General features: G+C 34.1%; 3 protein-coding genes across 4 annotated transcripts; 1 reads left to right on the forward strand and 2 right to left on the reverse strand.

Moving 5' to 3' along the window:
* Positions 1–2,464: 2,464 nt before the first annotated feature.
* On the forward strand, positions 2,465–6,675 carry AGD2 (Pyridoxal phosphate (PLP)-dependent transferases superfamily protein). Its single transcript, XM_011004432.1, has 10 exons — positions 2,465–2,642; positions 2,735–2,811; positions 2,901–2,968; positions 3,117–3,233; positions 3,521–3,583; positions 3,974–4,078; positions 4,239–4,289; positions 4,862–5,182; positions 5,748–5,954; positions 6,072–6,675. The coding sequence occupies exons 1-10, from the start codon at positions 2,560–2,562 to the stop codon at positions 6,363–6,365; spliced, it is 1,386 nt and encodes a 461-aa protein (XP_011002734.1). The 5' UTR covers positions 2,465–2,559; the 3' UTR covers positions 6,366–6,675.
* Positions 6,676–7,495: 820 nt separating this feature from the next.
* LOC105109663 (uncharacterized) lies at positions 7,496–10,994 on the reverse strand. The gene is made up of 2 exons (XM_011004445.1): positions 10,966–10,994; positions 7,496–9,624 (listed from the first exon to the last, which is right to left on the reverse strand). Exon 2 carries the CDS (start codon positions 9,459–9,461, stop codon positions 7,701–7,703), a length of 1,761 nt encoding a protein of 586 aa, XP_011002747.1. The 5' UTR covers positions 9,462–9,624; positions 10,966–10,994; the 3' UTR covers positions 7,496–7,700.
* Positions 10,995–12,103: 1,109 nt separating this feature from the next.
* Positions 12,104–16,934, reverse strand: LOC105109674 (uncharacterized). 2 transcript variants are annotated; one of them, XM_011004462.1, is made up of 12 exons: positions 16,901–16,934; positions 16,610–16,784; positions 15,057–15,121; positions 14,917–14,978; positions 14,163–14,821; positions 13,829–14,108; positions 13,660–13,735; positions 13,437–13,559; positions 13,238–13,357; positions 13,047–13,139; positions 12,727–12,935; positions 12,104–12,644 (listed from the first exon to the last, which is right to left on the reverse strand). In XM_011004462.1, the coding sequence occupies exons 2-12, from the start codon at positions 16,755–16,757 to the stop codon at positions 12,389–12,391; spliced, it is 2,091 nt and encodes a 696-aa protein (XP_011002764.1). In that variant the 5' UTR covers positions 16,758–16,784; positions 16,901–16,934; the 3' UTR covers positions 12,104–12,388. The 2 variants fall into 2 exon arrangements, with proteins under 2 accessions (XP_011002764.1, XP_011002756.1); XM_011004454.1 differs by having other exon boundaries at positions 16,610–16,783; positions 16,830–16,923.
* Between the last annotated feature and the right edge of the window lie 2,945 nt (positions 16,935–19,879).

Below are 19,879 nucleotides of genomic sequence, written 5' to 3' on the forward strand. Positions count from 1 at the left end.
TAAATTTTTTTAAAGATAAATTTTTATATTAATAGATTTCTTATTTATCTTAACCAATACAATATTTCTAGCCAAAATCATTGTTTCTATTTTTAAAAAATATTTTATAATTTTTAAAGTAAGTTAGCAAACAATCTTAGAATAGTATACAAATATTTTATGTGATTACAAGATAAAAAAATCATAAATATGGTAATATCATGTTCAATATATATTTAAAAATATAATAATAAAAAACAAATTTTAATTGAATTTTCATAAACAATTTATTATTGGTATTGTTATTTTAAAAAATATATCAATTATTAAATAAAAATATATAATTGTATTTAGTAACCATGTCTCAGTTAAAGAGTTATTGAATCTCATTATTTTTTTAGCTTAACAAAAACAAAAGAAAAAAATAAAAAGAAAAAGAAAGCAAGGGGCTAGGCCCAATACTTCCTCCATGTATTATTGAAAAAGAAAAAATAAATGATATGTAATTTGTTATCATTTAATAAGCATGCTGAACTTTGAAGGGATTTAACTTTATAACCTCGATCTTGTCTCGCGCATGCTAACCACTTCATGCACACCACATGGTTGGTATATGATGATTAGAACAATACATTAACGTGCTATAATGTTTATATAAACAACAAAGCACCATTAAAACCCTTGGTTATTTTAGAGCATGTGGGTAATATTCTAAAGACTAAGAGATACACAAATGAAAAACATGACTCGTATCATGAACAGCCAACATGCGGGCCTGCCACTTGTTTCTGTACTATTCTTTTTTCTTTCTTTCTTTCTTTCTTTTTTGAACTATGTTTTTTTAATTAACATGGATGTCCGGGCCAGCTTGAACGCACCACGACTAATTCCACGGCCCACTGAACATCCTGCAAGCCCAGTAAACAGGTAAGACACCGCGGGGAGGACAGGCGTACCACACAAAGAAAACCCAGTAGAGACACAAAGGAAACCACTTTCCAGCCCCACTGTCACTGAGACTTGAACCGAAATTTGAAAGAAGGAAAGCAGCGCCTACACCACTGAACCACAACCTACTTGGTTTTTTGAACTATTCTTGATAGCTCTTCATGTCACCTGTGCAATTTGTATTGTAACAGATTGGAATGCTACACTGCGAGCTAGATCATGGTAAGAAATTTACAGTAAAAAAAAGAGAGAATAAAATGCTAAAGCATTTCTAACATGTTTTTTTCAGAAACAATAAAAAACATGAATGGAAATAAGTTCGCAGACTCTAACATGTTTAATAAGTTCGTTCTATTCAATTGCTTGATAATAAAAATAAACAAACAAATATGATAGCATGAATGGAAATAAATAAAAATAATCATGATGGCTTGAGAAAAAAAAGCATATAATGTTGTGAAGATATTCTACAATCTTATATGATATCAAGGTTGAAATTAAATGGATACATTTTTTATTAACTTAAGAAGAAAACATATATAAACACATGTCAACCAATAAAATACTAAAAAAAATAGAGAAAAAAAAAAACAAGTCAATAAAAATTAACATACCAGACACATAATTTAGATTGCAAAACCAAAATATCACCTAGCAAAGTCTAATTTCCAAACTATTAAGTGCAAAATAATATAAAAAAATTAATTAATAAAAAAAATAAATAAAAAACTCAAATAACTTGGATGAACTTATCAGATATTAAACTTGGTTATAAAACTAGAATAATTCATCAATAACCAATAAAAAAAATAAAATATCATTTTTAACCAGTTAATATTAAATCAGTGAGATTAAAAAATAATAATTATTAAAAATAACAATAAAAAGAAAATACAAATCAAATACAACAAAGAAGAAAATAATAAAATTTAACTGTTATATGCGGAAACCAACAGGAGAAGATAGAGAAAAAAAGAAAAGGAAAGAAAAGGAAAAATTAGAGTCTGTTTGAAAGTGTAGTTGCTGTTACTTTTCGAATAGTTTTTCATGCTAAAATGCATGCCAACGATATTTTTTTATTTTTTAAAAATTATTTTTGATATTAGCACATCAAAATAATTTGAAAACACTAAAAACATATTAATTTGAAGTTAATAAAAAAATAAAAAATTTTCAAATTTTTTCAAAAACGCTTTTGAAACGCAGAAACAAACAGGCCCTTACTAGTCAAGTTAACCATAATAAATTATTAAACTAATCTCAATAAATTATTAAATTTAATTTTAGATTAATTTAATATATAAATTATTAAATTTAATTTTAAATTAATTTAATATATTTTTTTTTTAAAAAATTAAAATATTTTAAAAAATCAAATGATAAAAAAAACAATAAAATCTAAACAGTTGTCGGTCATCGTGATCATGGTCGCTATGATAGAAATTTTAGCTTTCTTATATCTTTTTTTATTTAATTTGATTTTGATTTTGATTTATTTAATTCAATAAAGGAATAGAAAAACGAATAAATGAAAGGAAGAAAAGCTTTAGGGCAGCTTCTTTGAAACAAACAAGCACCGTCACTGCCGTGCTCTGCTCTCAAAATCCCTGAGCTGCGGTGAAAAAGCGAAAAATGTCGCCGACGCAACTTTTATCGACTTCGATTTCTTCTTCTTCCTCTGCGTTTTTAGCCGCACCTATTGCCTTCAAAGCTAGGTACTCGACTGGTCTTACCATCTTGATTCGGCATTTGTGTTTGTGTTTCGGTTTCTTAATCCCTTTTCACCACGAACTCTCTAACTCTGCAGAAACAAGAATGTTTCGATCGCGTCGAAAACACCTTCTATTTGCAAGTGTGTTGCTGCTCCTCAAGAACAGAAAACCGGTGCGTTTTTGTTTTCTAAACTTTCTTTCTTTCTTTCCGTGCTGGATTTTATTTTATTTTTATGTTTTTATTTAATTCTTTTTGTGAAGTTTACAAAACACAAGTCTCCCGCAATGCAAATATTGCAAAGCTTCAAGCTGGTTACTTATTTCCAGAGGTTTGTGATTAATTCTCCTTAAAATACTGATAAATTTCGAGCAGAGAAAATAGAGGCGTTTTATTTTTGATATGGAATCGGGAAAAAATTCAAAATGATGTTATCTTTCTTTGTGTTTTCTATTTCTGTGCTGTAAAAATAATAATAGGTTGCTCGAAGGAGGAATGCGCACATGCTGAAATACCCTGATGCAAAAGTGATAAGCCTTGGAATTGGTGACACTACAGAACCTATCCCAGAAGTTATAACTTCTGCAATAGCAAAGGTTAGGCTTATTTTTGTTTAACGTAAATAGCTTTTATTATTAATGATTGTTTTATGGTTTACGATTGAGGTCTGTATCGAAAACCTAGTCTGCTTAGTTTTATTTTTTTTGCATTAACCATCTACTAAAAGAACCATTTTGAGCTAATATATGTGTATGTGCGTCTAGCTTTTAATTCAACTGTTTCTGTTACATGATATGAAATCAGTATTGCTAATGTTTTTCTTTTAAGCATTTGCTGTCTGTCCATGTTTCTGAATTTTCTTTTCTTTTCTAATTTTTGGCAGAGAGCAGAAGCACTGTCTACTTTGGAGGGTTACAGTGGCTATGGACCTGAACAAGGTGAAAAGGTATGTGAGCATTATAATGAAACACGCTATTTTCCTTTTGCTGAAATTTCAGGATCTGATAGTTTTGAGCATTTTTGATGGATTTTGGTGAGATATTTTGCATTTTTTTTAAAATTATAATCACCCACTTTTTTTTTTTGTAGATGAAATGTTAGAAATCCTTTTTAAATGACAATAAGATTTCTTATAAGAATAATCATTCCCATTTGTATGGTAATTTTTAGGTGCCATGTGTTTTGCTCTGAATGCATTGCTTCTGGCATGGTCTTGAACAAGAAAAGATAAACTATTCAACTGTTCTATTTTTTATGAGGTTTATTATGTGGTCTCTGTTCTCTGATATCAAGCCTCGTGACAGTTAAGAGTAACACAAATTGTTAATCCGTGCAGCCTTTGAGAACTGCAATTGCTTCAACATTTTATGCAGGTCTTGGGATCGAGGAGGATGATATATTTGTCTCTGATGGTGCCAAGTGTGACATATCTCGCCTCCAGGTTTGATTTTATCTTTCATTGTTATGTTTTTTCCTTCTTTATTTTATGTCCTGCTTCTGTCTTTCTTCTTGATATGCCCGTGTATGCATTTTCTTGGCTTTAGTTATATGCAAACTTCATCATAATTGACTTGCTTTTCCCTGATTAAATATTCTTTCAGATGGTATTTGGGGCAAATGTAACCATGGCAGTGCAAGATCCATCATACCCGGTAATTTATGTTTTTATAAACTGGTAGTGAAATTTGAAATTTGTAGCACATCCTTCACACCCCTCTCCCATTTTCAACACCTTCTCCTTGCACATGTTCCTAAATTATGCAGTATTTATTTGTGATGCTTGATGGATCCTTATTGTGATAATTATAGTCAGACCTTTGAGTATGCCACTGCAGCACTTCCTTCCAACTTTTCTTTTCCTGGCTAGTGTGGAGGGAACATTATTGTGGGGCTTTTCTTAGTTCAACTTTAGATGGTTAAATTAAAACCTCCTTAGTTTGGTTCGGGGAACCTTATTGTATTGATGTTCTGCTAAAGACTTTATTGATTCCTTATGTTGCATATTTGGTGGTGCTTGGTGTTTAGTGGAAAAGTTTGATCGTGAAAAAGAGAAAAGAGCATTACTTTATACTTACCAGAACCTTAGGTAAAGTAATGTTTCCATTGTGATAGGCTACTCGATGATTCAATTGTGTTTAGCATCCACACATTCAAAGAAAAGGAAGAAGAAGATACGGGGCATTCCTGGATAACTCTCTTTTGATTACCATCTAATTATGTGCAGGCTTATGTCGATTCAAGTGTCATCATGGGCCAGACTGGACAGTTTCAGAAAGATGTTGAGAAGTACAGTAAGATTGAATACATGAGGTGCACTCCAGAGAATGGTTTTTTCCCTGATTTATCGAAAGTTTCACGAACGGATATCATATTTTTCTGTTCACCGAACAATCCTACTGGTTCTGCTGCAACAAGGGAGCAACTGACCCGACTAGTACAATTTGCAAAGGACAATGGATCAATCATCATCTATGATTCAGCATATGCCATGTATATGTCTGATGATAACCCGCGATCCATATTTGAAATTCCAGGAGCCAAAGAGGTAGCCCACAATATATCAATCTTGCTTTGCTTATTGTTCTCTTGGTAAAAGTTCATGCCTTTTCTTAGTAAAACTCATTTATGTTAAAATTTGTTATTTTCCTTCTATTCATGAATTATAAATGTTCAATTGACAGTAAAAATGGCTTTAATCCATTGGTGTGAAGTATTCTATCACCTGAAATTCCCTGTTTCTTTCAAATGTTTTTGGACCAAGGAGGCATTCACGAACCATTCTTAGTTTAAAATGCCTTTGTAGAAACTGTGTTTCAAACGACATTATTATTTTAAAGATTTCATAGAAGTTAGAACTGACATGTCTGAACCTGCATGAATTTTTTTTCACATCAATTCCTGTGGACACTGTATCTGTTACATAACATGGATATGAATTGTGGACTGTTCAAAACTCCGATAATCTGATCATGCAATATCATTCTTTGATTGGCATTAGAATATTTCTTCTTACATTGTGATGTTGGCTGTCAATCATTTTTCTCTGAGCTGGAGTAGTCCCTCTTTAGTGATGCATGTTTGTGATGTGGTAGTTCCCATACTAATTGCAGGTTGCTTTGGAGACATCATCTTTCAGTAAGTATGCTGGGTTTACTGGAGTTCGTCTGGGGTGGACTGTTGTTCCAAAACAGCTTCTATATTCTGATGGGTTCCCAGTTGTAAAGGATTTCAACCGTGTTGTTTGCACTAGCTTTAATGGGGCATCCAACATTTGCCAAGCTGGTGGTCGGGCTTGCCTTTCACCTGAAGGCCTTAAGGTCAGTGCGTTTTCTTTTTGGGGTAGTATAGCCCACTGTTTTCTAACTCGGGAATTGTGTTTTGCGAATGCTGTATGAAACCAAGAATAAACACTTAACCATTTGATTTCCTTGCAGGCAATGAGTGAGGTGATTGGATTCTATAAAGAAAACACCAACATTATAATGGATACATTTAATTCGCTTGGTTTTAATGTATATGGAGGAAAGAATGCCCCCTATGTGTGGGTTCACTTCCCTGGCCAAAGCTCGTGGGATGTTTTCAGTGAAATTCTTGAGAAAACTCATGTAGTTACCACACCTGGGAGTGGTTTTGGACCTGGTGGTGAAGGTTTTGTCAGAGTCAGTGCTTTTGGCCACAGGGAAAATGTTTTAGAAGCCTGCAGAAGATTCAAGCAGCTTTACAATTGAAGCAACATATATTGTGTCCCTTGCCTCCCTTTTGACAAGGATACATGCAGCTACCTCCATTGCGTGGTTTATTTATCTGGTGATATTAGTCATTTATGGTTGAATTCTATGCAAACCATGTAGCAGTTTTACATTCTAGGGAGGTCTAGATTCTGTCTTTCATGGCTGACCCTCATCTTGAAATTGTAACAAATTGTTAAGCTTATTTTTTGGCGCCAAAATATTGAGGTGTATCAGCAGAATGAAACTAGAGCTTGAATTGATGCGGGAAGGGAGTGAAAATAACCATTATCAAGGTGTGTTTCAAGCACCGTGGGCTGCCAAGCGTGATGCACTTTTATGATCAATATATCGTTGTCTATTTGGCTGGCCCGCGCCCCCCCCCTGCAGATAAGTTCTCTTTTACTGGAATTGGAAAACGAAAAATGAATGTCAGAAGTACTCTCCAAAACTAGATATTTTCGTCATCCAAGATTTATGCTAGTAGCAAGCTATTCAAAGCTCGTAGTGTGTTCCTCAAGTTGAATAAAATAGAATTGTAGAGGGAAATACAGAATGGCTGATTTCTTTTTCCTATCTTAGCATTTACGAGATCCTGCAAGCTTCTTTAATGTCGCTCAGTTTGGTTAGACTTCCAAGGCAGAATATTTTCTGAAAAAACAGCAAGCCCGCTCACAACAAGCTCGGACACTCGAAAGGACAGGATCTCCATAAAGCAGGGGAAGCAACCAAGACAGCCTTCCTGCGATGTTAGCAATCCAAATCCATACGCATCAAGTTGGTAAAACCACAGCAAATACATGGGTAATGATCATGAGAATTTTATTTAAAAAATAGTATCAGTAATTAAAAAACATGTTCTTAATAAAATAATCGAGAAAATATATTAATAAAAAAATAGAGTTTGAATTAGAGAGATACAAATTTTGTTTCAGTACATGATAAATTATTATTTTGTTATTAATATTTGTAACGTTAAATGATGTATATAATTATCAATTTATTTTATTATATTAAACACATTGAATTTTCGGTATACATTTCACATATTTTTTTATGTTAAAATAAATTGATAACGCTTGCATACTGTTCTGTGCATTATAAAATTAGATTTTAATCTAACTAGAAGCGAGGCGAAGAAGGGTGTGAGGCGACTAGCCATTACCTAAAATGGCTAAATTACATAATTTGGATGACACGTACATTTTCAGTTACATGACAGGTTTCGTATTTTACAGATACTAAATGACAGTTGTGCCTTAAGCATCGCAACTCTACTCTACTCTACTCAACATAACCAGTCCAGGGGAGCTGTAAGGTACAAAGTTAGGTTACCTAAAACTGTTCAATACTGTTCATAGTCTCTGCCTTGCATGTTGTTTTATAATGACCAGTTTGGTTACACCTACTACAATGCACGGTATGTTTTTCACGATTAAGTTCGTCCTCTACGCAAATTCGTTTCTTTTCTGGGCGTCCTGGTGGCCGACGAAACTTGGGTGGCCTGACAACTTGAGCATCATCATCATCATTCACAGGAGCCTCACTCATCTTTCTCCAATCAATTCTTTCAGGGATGGGATGTATAGTTTCTGCATATGCTTCGCGATAACCAGCAACGGTAAAACACTTCTCTGTAAAGGCATATACATCTTTCCGACATGAAACAAGGGCTGCGACAGCATGTGAACATGGTATTCCATAAAGCTGCCAACCTCGGCAGGAACAACTATGCGTCCCAATATTCACAATGTCCGAGCGCTCTGATGACAGAACCTCAAATTCCACTTCATCAGATCGAAGGACTTGGTATGCTGATGCATGATTAATGGCCTCAATCATACGTTTTTCGGCAGAAGGAGCAAGCACAGAACACCATGAATTACTCTTCATCTGCCGATCCTGAAACTCAGCCATGAGTTTACCGTGAATTCTCTCAATCACCTGGATAATAGGCAGCTCCCGAGCTTCCAGAATCCATCTATTAAATTCATCAATATTTGAAGAGAGATGGCCATACCGTGTTCCTTCAAAATAAACCAAAGCCCAGCGAGAGGGAGGAAACTGTTGCAACCACTCGGCAGCTGCAGAAGAAACCTCTGAAATTTCAAGCATTTTTTCTTTAAAATGAATGGTAGTGGTAGCGTATGCAGCTTTCCACAAAAGATGGACAAGCCTTGAGTTCTTGAATTCTTTACCAATGCTTTCACTCAAGTGGCGCAAGCAAAATGCATGAGAAGAACTTGGGAATTTTCTTCTTACTGCATCTACAATGCCTTTTTGTCCATCACACAAAAACGTGAGCCGTGGCATATTTTCAGTGTTCATCTCCAATGCCTTCTGCAATTCTGACAAGAACCACATCCAGCTCTCATCATTTTCCACATCAACAACTCCAAATGCAAGTGGAAATAGCCCGCCATCAGCATCAAAAGATGTCGCAGAAAGTAAGGTACCAAGGTATTTGCTCTTGAGTTGGATTCCACCAAGCCCAACAATAGGCAGGCACCCATTTAAGAATCCATTTATGGATCCAAAAATAGAAATGAAGAGCCTGTGAAACCGGTTATCTGCACCAGTGGTGAACACTTCTGCAACACTTCCAGGGTTAGTTCTCTTTATTTGCTCGCAGTATGAAGGAAGCAGGCAGTATCCTTCTTCAGAAGAGCCATAAATTGCTGCAAGACCCCGTTCTTTGGCACGCCAGGCTTGCTTATATGGAACAGTTATCCCATACTGCTGGTGGATGTCATGTAATATATCCTTTGGCTTGTAATTGGTATTATTCCGCAGTCGTTCCTCTATAAAGCTCACAATCCAATCTACAGAAGCCTGATGATGGCCATTTTGTGCATTTCTACCACAAGTATGTGTACCTTCAAGGCTTCTTACTGTGAAGGTCGGGACATTAGGAAGCTTAACTGCACGAATACGCCATGGACAACCTTCTGAAGCACACTTTGCAAAGTATCGAATCAGGTCACTTTTGATGATACGGAGTTCAAAGTGTTGTGCAATTGCTGCTTCTTTAATAGCATTCCGAAAAGCCTTGACATCAGGAAACTCTTGACCAACAACAAAAGTGTGGCTCTCCATGTGAAAACTAAGACAGATTCAGAACCCCAACCTCTCAATAAAGGGATCGATTATTTCAACCTTCACTAGACATGTGATTGTGAACACCATTCTCAGTGGATGGGAGTTCGACTATTCGCATCCAAATTGAGCTCGATCAAGAATTGACCATTCCAGAAAAAGCCTGCAAGAGGCAAAAGATCATATTTAAAATGCTATCACATAAACAATTATTTTAAATCAAGGAAAAACATAAAAGCGCACAAGGCAAACGAATTGTAACACGAAGTATTGGAACAAAAGTCAATACTAATACATATAAAGATTTGGAGGTTTGAAAGAAGAAAATCATTCACTGTAATACACAAAAACTGACATTGTCCAACGTTAAGTCGAAAGGAACATTCAAGTTTCAATAGCTAAATGTTATCATCTTTTATGTTAACGTTTAGCTATCCAATTATTGGGAACATAAGCCAGTCTTTCAATGCTTCTATCAGACAAACGTCAAAAAAGTGATCTTTAAACAACATGGAATATCCCAAAGGGAAATAAAAACCATAACTTGTAAATGTATACGGATTATATTCATAGGAAAACTCAGGACCCAATAACAGATTAATACAACCAAATATTATATTCATCATCCTAACAGGAGCAATTTACTGTGACCTTAAATGCTATTTATATTAAGTTTAAAAACAAAATGGCACTGCCGCCTCTCTGTCTAAAGCGAAATCCCTACCGCTATCAATTTTGTTCTTAAAAGATCTCGCTGCATCTGTTATTAGAAATGTTTCATTCACTTAGTGTCTTTTGGAAGCATAAATCCTCCCAAGCATCTTCTTTTATATGCTAAGGCCTAAAAGTTCACAGTTTACTTTAGCAAGAATATCTCCGGGGAAAATACACTACTTTTCTGATAAAACACTCATGCAATATGATGCTAATTGCCCATCTGTCATTTAAAAAACCTTTCGCTATAGTGTTTTTTTATTTTTTAAAATTTATTCTTATTATTAAAATATCTAAAATACCTAAAAAAATATTACTTTAAAGGAACATAAAATTAAAAAAACAAAGGGGTCTTAACCATGGAACTATAAATTTTTGGCTTGCTTATCAAAATCCAACTTTCAACCCTTTCCAAAAAGAGAGGAAAAAAAAGAGAGAAAATCATTACCACTGATATCCGATAACACCTAACTTTACTTGTAAATTCATTTCAAGCTAGTGAAGCAAGACGAAACGAAAAACAAGAAAAACCCAAATGGGCGTTCCTATTTTGCCACCAAGGCGCCATTTTTTTACTAGAGTAGAGCAACTTCTCTATATTCAACCAACAAACAAGCACCTATCTAGAGCACAATTACAAGACAAACCCAGAAGCATAAGGTACTTAAACAAGATTATTAAAACTTGCATAAGTATAAAAAAATAAACTTCATGTAAGGAATTCATTATAGATCCACAAGAACAAAGGTTTAATAAGAGCTCAAGGAGAGCAGGAAGAGAAAAGATAAACCTTAAGATGGATGGAATCATATAATTTTTTTTTTTTTTTTTTTTAATTTGGTTAGATTTGGTATTTTAATAAATATAAAGCATTATTAAAAAATATAAAATAATTGATGCTCGTGCCATTTGGACGGCAAATACAAAGTCTCCATCAACCAAACATCAACTCTTGTAGTGTTATGTTCCTTTGTTTTTCTTTTTTTGAGGAAGGTGTGTGCGGTTGAGGCGATGATGTAATGTTAGTGATTTATTTATTTATTTATTGAGATATTAAATTTATTTTTATTTTTTTTAGTCTTGTTGTGAAATTTTGATATATTTTTAATTTTATTTTATATTTAATGACTCATGAATTGAGCAATATCATTTGTTTTTTAAATAATTTTAATTTAATTTATTTACTGTTGTTGTCTATATTTTATATAATCTAATTAAAATAAAATTAATCTATTTAATCCGGCCATTCTATAACTTAAATCACATATTATTCTGCATGCTTTAAATCGTGCATGACACATTTGAACATCATATTTTTTTTAACCCGACACCAAATCATATCACGAGCCCACAACTATTGTTCGCTATGCACCGTTAGTCATTAGGTAGTGTTTAAACTTTGAATTGTGTTAGGGCTAGGGAGTAGGGACATAAAATAAAATTAGCGTGATTAAGGAATAATTATAAATATTTTTATGGATTTAAATATGCTTTTTTTTATCATTCATCTTTTTTTTTTATTATTATAAGTGGATTTATGAATAAGTATTGATTTGAACGCTCTAAGGTTTTTCTAGAGAAGAAAGCTAGAGAAAATCTTCTTTTTTTTTTTACTTTCCTCTGAACCTACTTCTAGATAAATTTTGGCTCTCAGAAAAGGAAGGACATAGCATTTTTAATTTTTGTTGTGAATTATTTCTTTTCCAAAATTCTCACATTTAAACAAATCCTAATACCAGCACTACCCCTAACCCTCAAATGTGATGCAATGAGGATGAACAGTGCATCTTTTCTACTGTTGAGATGCAGTGTTGCTTCCTCCCAAGAAATCTAAAAGCTTGAAAATTGCTATCATGTCAACGCAACCAATAATCGAAATGGGGCAGAGGCTTGCTTACTATATGAGAAAATAGAGCCAGAGCAGGACAAAACAAAACGTTGGCAAAAATTGTACTCTGATGGTTAATTAGACAATACAGCAGCAACTCAGCAAGAACACTCAATATTTTTATATAAAAACTGAGAATATAGGACCTTTAGAAGGAACACGCTCGCATCGCTTTGATTGAATGGAACAGGAACGAGATCTCTCATTGGCTATATGTAGACAACAACAACAACAACAAAGAATTGCTCGAACAGTTTAAGCAGAAGAAATAATTCAATGGATGAATTGAACAGCGACAAACTGGAGTGTTTTCCTAGAAAATAACTTAAGCCACTCTTCGTGTGCAGCTCTTTGGAGTGTGGATGGAATGGAAATTCGGTTCCTTTGGAATAGTTGTGGACCTCCTCCCCTGTAGTGATTGCCTGGGGACAGCAGAAGCTTTGGTTTCTGGGGAAGCACCGCTTTTGCTAGGCTTTGCAGCTTCTTTGGGTCTCAACAAGATTTCTGGTGATTCTTCCTTTATCACACCTAGTCGACCAGGTAAAGTAACAGGGAGTGTTTCTTTTGTAGTCGATGAGGTCCTGCAAGAGCAGAGTAGCTTATTTTATTCATGAAAAAACTCTTCCTGTATTAAAATAACTTGTTAAAATAGCAGAAACTCACTCTTGTGGTCTCACGACATTTCTCACAAATGGTGATTTGGCCCTTTTCAAGGTATTCCCCAAATCTTGAGCCGTTGTCTTACAATGACTATATTTCTTCAGTGGAGACACAAGCTTCTGTTGGGACGAAACTGTATGTCTCTGTGGAGCTGAAGATAATTTTCGTCTCATTCTTTCCTTAGAGTTCTTCAAGATGGAAGCCTGATTTTGCTACAAAAAGGTATCATAATAGCAGGCTTGAGCCAATGTAAACAACCATGGAAAACCAAGCCTAAATGTTTTTTTTACTTTATTTTACGCTTCAAAAATAGATAGCCTTACATGTTGTTCCTTCTGCGTCGTGTTTCTTTCCTTTCCACATGCTTTCTGAGCATCATTAGCTAATTCAGTTTGTTCAAGGCTCTTGTCATTTCTCTGCAATCAGAATCATATTCTCAGTCTACTTGAACCAGTGCGGACAGCTAAACGAGCAATGCACCCTGTTGTTTTCTGTAAATTAAATGAAAACTCACTAGCAATGCCTTCTGTTTTTTCTGTGAACTTCCTCCTGGGAACCTCGTAACTGTGATTTCTTTCAGTGGAGCAGCGTGAAGCTTCTTCTCCAAGGTTGCTTCCTTGAGAATCCCTCTTTCCTGTATATAAATTAAATATTCTCAGATTCAATTAAAAGATTACTATTTATAGGACTTCGATAGGTAATAAATTACATACATCAGTTCTTAGCCGAAAAGGCTTGGGATTTGTAGGCTTAGGTTTTCCATGTTTCAGTCCTTGAACACCAGTAGCGTCAGTAACGAAGTTCTCTTTAGATGGCTTCCTCATTGCTTTGGCTATCTGAATCATTTCCATATTCACAAAGAAATCAAAAACAGAAACAAAAAAAAAAAAAAAGAGAGAGAGAGAGAGAAGTTCAAATTCCTAATAAAAAAGTTACCATTTGTGTGCTCTTCACACTCTCATGCTTGCCAAGGGTTTGTCTTTTCAAGTGGCCGGTATTAAGATCCATGTCTCTGCAGCTCCGAAATTCATGGATAACTGATTACCAAAAATATCTAACAACATCCTAGAAAGACTAATAGAATTATTGATATGAGTTTACTCACCTGTTATCGTCAGAGGCCGAAGCATTTTCCTTATTGTCGCTCTCCATGGCTTCACTATCATTTTCCTTGTCATCTGATATCAAAATATGTTTTCTATCATTACTTTCCATGATTCCACCAGTGCCCTTATCCAAACTCGAGTTCATTTCTTCTTCTTCACCATGTCTTTCACTGGTCTCATTGCCCTCTTCACTTGAAGCCAGAAGTTTGGGAACGTCATTTTCTCCCGAGCACCCCTCTTCATAATTTGACTGGGTATTTTCGTTGGCATCTGACAAAGCTTCAGCTTTATTCTCAACCAGTGATGGTTCTATTTTTACAGTTGTTAAAAGCCCTTCATGTGGATTATTTCCTTCATCACATTTAGCAGTAGAGCAGACTCCCAGAGTACCATTTCTTGATTTCTCCTGAATCTCCATGTCACTGAAATTATTTCCAGCCCCTTTTTGAGGCATATGACCATGATACTGCTTTAAATTTTTTCCCTTACAATTTCGGGAAAGCGGCCCATCATAAACTCTGCTTTTAACCTCTCGTCCTCGCGGTTGTTTTCTTAGAGCATTTGAAGGCAGTGGTGTATTAGCATGCTTCTTTCCATCAGTGACCTCAAACTTCTTCACACCTGCACATATTTTCTTGACAGTTGTATCCAATTCTATTAAAGTTTTTGTGCTCACTGACTTATCAGGTGAACGAAATAATGCCTTTGCTACCACTCTACCATTTGCAATGTCCATTGCCTTTGGGTTCCTAACACTCCGAAATGCATCAGGATTTGACAGTCGCTTTTTGTTCCTTGGAGTAGTCAGAGCCTTGGATGCAACAGAAGACTGCTTTTCCCTCACATTTGGAGTTGCATTTCGCTTAGCAAGAGGTTTGACTTTCACTTTTTGATCGACCATTTTTTTAGATATTGAGGAAATCAGGGCCAATCTTGATACTCGAGGTTTCGAAGATTTTGCTGGAACTGTCTGGGGACATTTGATATTGGCACTATCACATACAATTAGTAAATCGTATTAGCATGGATCTAGTTATATCAATAAGAGAATGTTAAATCTGAATTACAAGAAGCTTAATGCATATACCCTGAATCCTTTCTGTACAATGCTTTCCGAAGCCGTATGTTGGGACTCCTTGCAGCCATAACCTGCAGGACTCAATAACTTACAAGCCTAAATCTAAATTTTGAAACCAACTTACTGCAGAAAAGAAACTGGTAACTAACCCGAAGAACAAAATTTTTGTAGATTGCTTCAGAATCCATTTCTTCTTCATGCTTTTGATCACATCCTAAGGCAAAGGCACAGTGGATGCAGATAGAGAAATTCAAATTTTAGCATTTAAAGTATCTCAACAAAAGAGAAAAATGAAAAAAAAAAAAACCTTAAATAATCAAATACTCTATTGAAAAATGTAGACGACTCATTTAGAATGATTCTGGAGTAGAATTACAGTGAAGTTGAATTAAATTTACGTTGAATTCACTTGTATGCAAGGAGTTAGAAATGAACCAGTATGATTTTACTATATTTCCAATGTCCGTTTCCATTCTTTCCTTTTATTAATAAACACATACGAACCCCCATCCACGCTAGTTAAATCCTCAAAATTGAGAATGTAGCCATTGCTTGGAAAGTCCTAACATGTAGTGGACCAATCAACACAAATCTAGCACAAATCTATGTAGAATTTACTCCAATTCTATCACCTTTTGCATTTCCTTTTTTGCCAGCAGCATTTTAATTGATTTCAAAAGGCTTTTAAAAATAAATTTTCGTATGGATCAGATTTATGTTTATTTATTCATTGCATGGTGGACCTCACCATGCAACGTTCTCATCCTCAACTTGAAAGCTTAAATAGTGCTAACGGACTCTATTATCCATGAGTTTCAATAATAAAAATTGCCATGTAGGAAATATTTATACCAGATAAAATTCTAACACTCAAGCCTACCCGGAGACTTTGAACTGACAGCGAGGGAAATGCGACCCTCACTTGCAAGTGACGGACCCTTGCACCGTTCAATTCAAAGGTGTGCGTTTCACGCATCCATTGAAAGCCCATTGCAAGTGATGGTAGCATTTCTCTCGTTAACAATTCAACTAGGTTTGGCTAAAAGGTAGAAATCTTCTTGTTGCAAGAATTAGATTTGATCACAGTTTCACTTGGAAGTATTAAATAAAAATCCCGTCAAATACAAATTCAATTATGAGATACTAAAATTGGAAAGATAATGTTTTCATACTAAAAGAAAAAAAACAATGAACAGCACACACAATCCAATTCTATCCCACCCAAACATCTCGTTGCATACTTAATTCAAGTAATATTATTATATATAATTCAACTCCAACTCCACCGCATAAATAATCTGCAAGGAGGACGGATTTCCACCGGAAGGAAATCTCTTTCTTTTTTAACATTAACCTTTTCAAAATTCAATCTCCACAAGAGATAAGATCCACCAAGCCAAAAAAAGGGTGCCGCATTGATAATTTTACAAAATTCTTAAAAAATTTGGTAATTAACACAAATTAAGTAAGCTTGAGAAATAAATGCAGCCCATAATCCTATTTTAACAGACAGTATTTAAAATAATTACCGCCAACCAATTCTTAATAAAAATCATGAAGGAAGGGGACTGCAACCTCCTCCATCTTTAAAAGTCTTATATTCACCCATCAGATTTTAAACAACACGGCATCGATAGAGCTTCGGACTTGAAGTAGTATTGGAAAACAGAGACAAACATATAACAGTAATTTACAAAATTACCAACACGCAAGCAGAACCAGTATCGGTCATCGCCAGGCTGGTACTGATCAGGAGCGTTAAGGTCCACGAACTTCGGCGCCTCGATCTTCTCGTAGAAGTCTTCTTCGGCGTTGATTTTCAAACACTGAGATTCTTCTTCCATTTCCATTTTTATTTTTTTTCAGAGAGAGAGAGAGTATAACTGACTGAGATTCTTCTTCCATTTCCATTTTTTTTTTTTCAGAGAGAGAGAGGGTATAACGTGTGTAGAAGAATCCTTCTTCGCTGGTTATGGAATGTTTGGGTTGGTAAATGGTGCGAGAGAGAGTAGAACTGTGTGTAGAAGAATCCTTCTTCGCGTTTTAAAAAAACATGCTCGTTTGCTATCCCCTTCTCACACCAAGTAGCCGTTGGGAAAGGTACAGACAAATTCTGACAGACACGATTGTAATAACAACCCATTCTCGTGTCTGTTTTCGTCCAATAAAATAATGTCAGAAGACAAGACAGAAACCCCGGCCCAGACAAAACCATAAACACAGACTCTCTAGGCCTCTCAAATCTCATCTATTTTACTTCCAGTCCAGGCCCAATACCTTTTTCTTTTGTTATTTCTACCATCTCTTCCATCCTCTTTTTTTTTTAAAAAAAATATAATAATATAAATATGTATGACGCTATCTTTGATTTCTCTAAATTTTAGATGATTTTTCAAAATTTTCCCATATTTTTAAGAAATTAAAATACTGCAGGTTTTACAATTGGTTTTCAAGATGCTGCTAAAGTGAGATTCAATTTAAATTTGACCGTTTCATTTGACTTTTCAAATTTTCTATTAAATTGGTTTCACAAGATCATATATAAGAGGAAGTAAGTAGAGCAGTAAAGCTTAAGTGGACTAAAGTTGAACATAGCCTACGTTTAAATTTATGCTTTGCAGTCCCTAATTAGACATTGATAAAATGTTTTTATTAGTAACACAACAGTTTATATTACAATGTTTGCTTGTTGTATGATTAAAGAATAGCTAGAAAAATTAATTGGGATATATACAAATTAGTTTGAATATTCATAATAATAATAATAATAAATTGATACAAACATTTATATTAATAATAAAATAATAAAAAATATATATTTGATTTTCTTGTTTCCATTTCATCAATATATATTTGATTTCTTGTAGCCCCCAGGTTGTAGGAGCTCACCAACAATTCTGTGAAGCTCAGTCAAGTTTCTTTAATTACAAGAATACTGCGCCATCTGCGCTGTATATAGCAGAAGAAAACAAGGTTGTCAAGGATCATTACCATTGTTCGTGTGTACCTTTGCGTTAACGTTATGTGTTAATGAGTAATTAATACCTTGCCAAGAGTGTAAGCAAGAGATGGCCGAAGCTGAAACACCAGCACCCGATGATCGCATCAGTACTTCCAGCAATTTCTGATCCAATTTCGGAGCTTTTTAATGCTTACAATCTTTCCTGAAGCTTTGATCTTCTTCCTTCCTCTCTTGAACTGAGAGTAAAGGGAAACCTTCCATGGAAGTTACTCTAAGTCTTGTTAAGGACGTACGATCATACTATAATGGAATGCTACTGGCCCATTGCCATTTGAAGAAAGAAAACCAGACCAGGTTTCAAAAGGTACAGACCATTTCCATTTGAAGAAAGAAAATCAGACCTGGTTTCAAAAGGTACGAGAAGCCATGCACCAGAAAGAAACAAGGAATTGAAATCAGATAACAAGGGAAATCCATCCTCTAATAAATGTTAACTGAAATGTGTCATCAAGAGAGCGTGATACGTATCAGGCAGTAGGAATCCATCTGTTCGGACAGCACAAACATTTTGTCCTCCATTTTATAGGCTATTTTCACTTATTAACATTGTTTTTTAAAAATATTAGAAAAACAACATAGTTTTTTTTTTTTTGAATGGATAAAATAATATAATCTATATGTATCAGTACGACATTCAAATTTGTTGTTATTTTAAAATATAAAATATAAAAAAAATGTGAAATTAGCTGTATAAAGATAACAAAAAAGAAAGATTATGGTGGCATCTTAGCTGACGGCATGGGCAGACTCGTACTGTAGAGTTTGTTCTTTTTTATTTTCCCCGTCATTGTACTAAGGTATTTTTTTAAGCATGGGTATAATATTTAATTGAAAACTAAGGGTGTTTTAGTCAATAAAAAAATAATATTTTAAGAGATTAAATCGGTGTTAAATTGCTTTACAACTAGCATTTTTTATTTATTTATTTTTGAGCAACACATATTAATTTATTGCACTCCACTGCACAGTCGAGAACTTTTCAGCGTTTCTACTTCGTAGATAATAACCGCAAATATAAACCGTAGGTGACTGCTGCCATTACTTCACCTTTTTGTTATTAATATGAAAAATTAAGTAAAATGTTTTTATTCATGTAATTCAATTATAAAAATGTAAAATAAAATAAATTGAAATAGCCATTACTTCAAGTCATAAAATTAAGAAAAATAAAAATAGAGGCAAATCTTAAAAATACCATTCAATTATATAGGTAATCATATGCTACCATCAGACAAGTTTTATATCAATTTTTATTTTAAATTTTTAAAAGATTTTAATTAAGAATTTTCATCTATTTTTAAAAAAATTTATCTATATTTTCATTCATATTGCATTATTTTTCTTTTTGTAAGAAATAACATCATTTTATGAAAAACTTAACTTGTTTTTGTTAAATATTCTAACAAAAATTCTTAATTGAAAAATCAAAATAATTTAATGATAAAATTGATATAAAAAAATAGTTTAGGTATAGAATTGATAATATTTCAATAATTTGATGGAATATTTGATATTTATCCTGAAGTGTTGGCACATAACCGCTATTGTCAGACTGTACAATCATATGAATTACAAATTCAGATTATAATATTAACATTATAATTTATTCCATATGTAATCTCTTCCCACCCCCAAAAAATAATAAGATACCAATATATTGATCTTTCTACAACAAGAAGAATTATTGCATTGTTTCCCTGTTCTAGCTAAGACTAGAAATACCCAACCGAGAAGAATCAAGTTCTCTGACAGTAAAATTAAATAAAGCAGTATTACTTACTACTCGTTCCTTGTTACTCACAAATTTCTTGTTTTCCATATAATCAACGGACAGGAGGAGTTCTGTAGTAAGTTTGCATGGTTATTGGGAAGAATGTTGCTCTTATTCCTTCTGCTTTGATTATAGGGAGGAAGATGCCTAATGCAACCTGAAGATGAAAGAAAATAAAA

The sequence above is a fragment of the Populus euphratica genome, unplaced genomic scaffold (genome assembly GCF_000495115.2).
Source record: "Populus euphratica unplaced genomic scaffold, PopEup_1.0 scaffold3.1, whole genome shotgun sequence".
In the NCBI taxonomy this organism is placed as follows: Eukaryota; Viridiplantae; Streptophyta; class Magnoliopsida; order Malpighiales; family Salicaceae; genus Populus; species Populus euphratica.

What these genes read in the sequence shown, in the direction of transcription:
- LOC105109663 (XM_011004445.1), bottom strand. Translation starts at nt 9,461, where the DNA reads ATGGAGAGCCACACTTTTGTTGTTGGTCAAGAGTTTCCTGATGTCAAG.
- AGD2 (XM_011004432.1), top strand. Translation starts at nt 2,560, where the DNA reads ATGTCGCCGACGCAACTTTTATCGACTTCGATTTCTTCTTCTTCCTCT. An exon ending in TCCTCAAGAACAGAAAACCG is followed by an intron (nt 2,812 to 2,900) that starts GTGCGTTTTTGT and finishes CTTTTTGTGAAG; the next exon opens with TTTACAAAACACAAGTCTCC. An exon ending in GTGACATATCTCGCCTCCAG is followed by an intron (nt 4,079 to 4,238) that starts GTTTGATTTTAT and finishes ATATTCTTTCAG; the next exon opens with ATGGTATTTGGGGCAAATGT.
- LOC105109674 (XM_011004462.1), bottom strand. Translation starts at nt 16,757, where the DNA reads ATGGAAATGGAAGAAGAATCTCAGTGTTTGAAAATCAACGCCGAAGAA. An exon ending in AGGAAATAATCCACATGAAG is followed by an intron (nt 14,109 to 14,162) that starts GGCTTTTAACAA and finishes ATAAAGCTGAAG; the next exon opens with CTTTGTCAGATGCCAACGAA. An exon ending in AATGTCGTGAGACCACAAGA is followed by an intron (nt 12,645 to 12,726) that starts GTGAGTTTCTGC and finishes CTGCTCTTGCAG; the next exon opens with GACCTCATCGACTACAAAAG.